Consider the following 4,176-nt stretch of genomic DNA (forward strand, 5'->3'; position numbering starts at 1 on the left):
GGCACGGCCACTCAAACGGGCCAACGGGTCCGATTTTAGTCAGCGCGTTGGAGATGCCAAGCTGCTCTGATAGGCAAGATGAAAACAACTACGGTTCCATGTGGAGTAATTACGCCTCGGGTCATTCAGGTAAGTTTGTTTATGCAAAATTCATTTGGATGCAGATTGCTTTGCTCGGTAACCCGTTTCAAAAACAGTATCTTTGCTGCCACGCTGAACTATTGTGAAGATATCTAAATATTATTAATTTAGTGCAGATATTTTGCCATGCCAATTGTATTACACTGACGTTGAGAGTAACTATTTCTTATTATTACTGGGGAGGGACAAGTATAAAAGAAAGTGACATCAGTTCTCCTTGACGTTTACAACACGTTCGCTCGTGCTAATTAGTAAATCTACACAAACAAGATAGTGCACAGATTGTCTCTGATACTGATACGCCCTCCTCACTGCTCTTTGCCGGAAGACAGAGTCAGTTCATGGTGATTGATACTATGCAATCACAGATGTCTCGATTCCGACTTTGCTCGAGTTCCTGACATCCTCGTCCTTCACAGCTTCCTCCCACAGCTCAGGCAACGCTTCCTTCACGTTGTGGATGCTCTCCAGGGCATGGTCAGCGCCTTCAATTCTTTTAGAAGTTCCAATCTGACACATTGAGAAATTCAACGCATTCACATTAGCAACTCAAATCATTATATAGTACAATATTGCGCAACATTAACCGGGGGTGAGATTTCACCAGGACAGTGTGCATTCCAATTTGCTTCCCAGCCTGGATGTTCCTGATGCTGTCATCGAAAAATATCTGGTAGGTGTTTTCATGGTCAGTTAGTAAACCATAGAACAAACATGAAGTACCCATAAAGCTGTGATGAGAATGAAAAATGAGTAATTTGGGGGCTTACAGTTGTGCGAGGATTGATGTTGGCAAGCTTGAGGGCATGCAGCATTGCGTCTATGGACGGTTTGCACAGGATCGACGACTTTGGTAGCTCAACCCCGGGCACAGGATCAGCCAGATGCTTCATGAAGTCGAAGATTTTGACTTCATTGGCTGGGATTGTAGCAGGTGATGTTGGGTTCAGTGTCTCAAAGCACAAAACGCCTTCGAAGCAGTCCTCGATTCCAAGCCTCTTTAGGGCCCTCGAGGCATGGAGCCTATCACCGTTTGTGAACACCTGGCAGCACAATTACATCATCATGAATTAACATTCTACTACTTGGGTTCTGATATAAAAATTTATTTAAGGTGGCGATACATACAACTTTGCGGATGGGCAAGCTTAGGAGCATGTTCCTGAGTACCGGGTCAGGCTTCAGTTTTTCGTACGCGAGCCTTCCATGAACAAAGCTGCAAAACAAATGAGTTCATTAAGAACCTGACATTCCATTATTTTTCTCTCCAAACTTACTGACCAGAACAAGTAACAGCAACTTAAGAGAGAAAAGCAGTGGGTACCTGTGGAAATCATCGTAATCGAATTGGTAGCCGACAGCCTACATCACAGGATCACAAGAAACATGCACGGTTTAGTCTCGGAATGAAAAGGAGAGAAGTAGGCTTTACTGTGGATGATACAAATCAGGTGCATCACGAAACATTGTTATTAAGGCTAGAAACAAACAAAATGACCAATCTTTATCATGGGATTCAGAGGACGCGCACCCTCAAGCCGGCCATGGTCGTCCCGTACTGCTTGTATAGGAGGATGCAGAGCTCCAGGCTGATGCTCTTGTCGATGCCAAGCTTCTCGACCATATATTCTGGAGCAGCCAATGAAAACAAGAGCGTGAGGTCACGAAAACGGTACAGAAACCAAAATCAGCCATCTGTTGATGCAAGCTGAATTTTCTTTTTCAGTGAAGCCACATGTTAGATACTATGTGTACCTTGGATGTTCTTCATGACGTCTACCCCAATGCCAGAGCTCACCGGGTACAGGGTATCATCCAGGTCTGAAAAACAGAGCATAGTATAGGTAGATGAGATACCACGACACAAGATGTGGTGAAACTAAAATGAGAAATCGGGCGAGAAATGGGTGGCATAATGCGTGCGTACCGAAGAGGAGGCAGTCGCAGTTGGGCCGCTGGTCGTCGCCGTACTTGCCGCTGCCCTGGTGACCCATTTGGATGAATCTGCAACCGCAAGAAGAGATTCGTCACACAACAAAACCAATCCAGGCGATGCGAACGAACATAGATACTACTGTAGAACAGAACACCACAGGCAGGGACATTTAGATCTAAGAAACTAGTATTCCGCGTGACACTACATTAACACACGCAGTGCTCGCAAGGATGGAAACCTAGTATCGCCGACAAGAGGAACGGCCGGGGAGGGGATTGGAGTGGATAAAATGAGCAGCACGTACCAGATTGCAGAGTGAGGAAGGGGCCGGACGAGATGAACCGTCGAGGAGGAGAGGAATGGCGGATCGGGGAGGGGTTTCCGTGTGAAGGCGTACGTATTTATGGACCGGAGTCCGGAGGAGGGGGCGTCGGCGGCGTCGGCGTGGGAAGAGACGAGGAAAGGAGAAGGAGAATGGGGAGGTGGCGTTGGAAACGGAAAAGAGAAACCGTTCCGTCCAGTGTTTACGATATGCAGTACAGTACTTTTTTTATATTTTTTATTACATTTATAAAATTATAAAAATCACTGATAAAAATAAAAACGCACAATATTGTGTGGAAATTCATTTTGGCTGGTACATTTAGATGCACCCACTGCTTAGAGCATCCCCACTCGTTTGGGCTCCCCACGCCCAAATCCGACGAAATTTTCGTCCGGATTGGAGGAAGATTTGGCGTGGGGAGGCCCATTTTCCCAGCCGCGAGCCCATGGTCGCCTTCACCCACCGCAAGGCATAGCGACGGTGTCGCCGGGAAGGGCAACCGTCGGAGTGCCCTCGTCGCTTTGAACCGCCGTAATGATCCGCGAAGTGGTCTGGAGAGCCCAAACGCCTCGTCGGGAACGGTCGAAGTCGCCTCGAAGCGACAACCGCCGTAATGGAGCATGAACTCCGAGGAAGAGCAACCGCCGCTCTCTTCGTCGAGAGAACTACATATACGGTTTCGAACGGCCGACGCCATTCATCTATTCTCTCCTCCATCTTCTCGTCAACCATGAGCGATCGGTCTTGGCCATCGGACACCGACAGCGAGGGAAGCCGCCAGGATGGCGCCATTGGTGGGATCGAGTTGCATCGTCCAGCAGCAACGATTCCCCCGCCGTCCGAGCCGAGGACGATTGGGATGACGATGAGGAGGAGGACGAAGAGGCCGTGGAGCAGGCCGTGGAGCCGGCCGTGGAGCCGGCCGAGGAGCAGCCCGAGGAGCCGGCCGATGAGCCGGCCGAGGAGGAGGCCGAGGAGCAGGCGGATGAGGAGGAGGACGCAGAGGCGAAGGAACCTTCCTCCGACGAGGAGGTGACGAGCCGGAAGCGTCGCCGCCACGACGATGAGGCGGGGCCATCTAGGAAGAAGTAGTAGTTTAAGTTTGTTTTTAAGTTTTTATATGTAATTTTTATGTTTATTCGAACTATATATAATTATGTTTATTCGAACTATATATAATTCGACTATGTTGAGAGTTCAAATCTTTCGTTCGACGATGGTCTTGCCGTAGATCGGGAAGACAAGGGTATTGCCGTAGAACGGCATGCCATTGTCGCCGACGTGTCGGGGCCACCAATGGTTTCCCGCGATTTTCTCTCATCCGGAGTCCCCGAGCGCTCCCCGGGGGCCGGGGATGGCCTGGGCTCCCCGGACGGATGAAAGGCCTAATCCGGATGAAAACGAGGAACCGGGGGCGCGACTGGGCCGTTTTCGTCCATCCGGATGACAAATCGCCGTCCTGGGGGCCTCGTCGGGGGGACGAGTGGAGATGCTCTTAGAAACATACATATACCAAAATGTCTAAAAATTCCAAAACAGATATCGAGGTATTAATCCGGACATTCTATGTTCATACTCCATGTTTTTTTTCAAAAAAAAAGATATTTTTACTGACCTAGGTAAAAAAAAATTCAGTGTTCCAAAATGGCTATTGAGAAAACATTTTTATTTGTCTTTTTTGCACGCACGACATAATATGCCTTGTTTTTGTAAAACTTTGTGTGCATAAACCATACGCACGAAAAAATAGTATTCTGTCAACTTTTATTGAAAT

The 4,176-nt window shown here is 48.2% G+C and overlaps 1 protein-coding gene across 1 annotated transcript; it reads right to left on the reverse strand.

Moving 5' to 3' along the window:
- Positions 1-476: 476 nt before the first annotated feature.
- LOC124665565 (uncharacterized protein C24B11.05-like) lies at positions 477-2,465 on the reverse strand. Its single transcript, XM_047202964.1, has 9 exons — positions 2,382-2,465; positions 2,069-2,145; positions 1,897-1,962; positions 1,673-1,770; positions 1,466-1,503; positions 1,270-1,357; positions 912-1,184; positions 746-811; positions 477-651 (listed from the first exon to the last, which is right to left on the reverse strand). The coding sequence occupies exons 2-9, from the start codon at positions 2,133-2,135 to the stop codon at positions 496-498; spliced, it is 852 nt and encodes a 283-aa protein (XP_047058920.1). The 5' UTR covers positions 2,136-2,145; positions 2,382-2,465; the 3' UTR covers positions 477-495.
- Positions 2,466-4,176: the final 1,711 nt, after the last annotated feature.

This window comes from Lolium rigidum, chromosome 6 (genome assembly GCF_022539505.1).
Source record: "Lolium rigidum isolate FL_2022 chromosome 6, APGP_CSIRO_Lrig_0.1, whole genome shotgun sequence".
Classification (NCBI taxonomy): Eukaryota; Viridiplantae; Streptophyta; class Magnoliopsida; order Poales; family Poaceae; genus Lolium; species Lolium rigidum.

Excerpts from the sequence above, each read along its gene's own strand:
- LOC124665565 (XM_047202964.1), bottom strand. The coding sequence starts at position 2,135 with ATGGGTCACCAGGGCAGCGGCAAGTACGGCGACGACCAGCGGCCCAAC. Across the intron at positions 812-911 it reads ACATCAATCCTCGCACAACT|ATATTTTTCGATGACAGCAT; the intron begins GTAAGCCCCCAA and ends AACACCTACCAG. Across the intron at positions 652-745 it reads TTGGAATGCACACTGTCCTG|ATTGGAACTTCTAAAAGAAT; the intron begins GTGAAATCTCAC and ends TCAATGTGTCAG.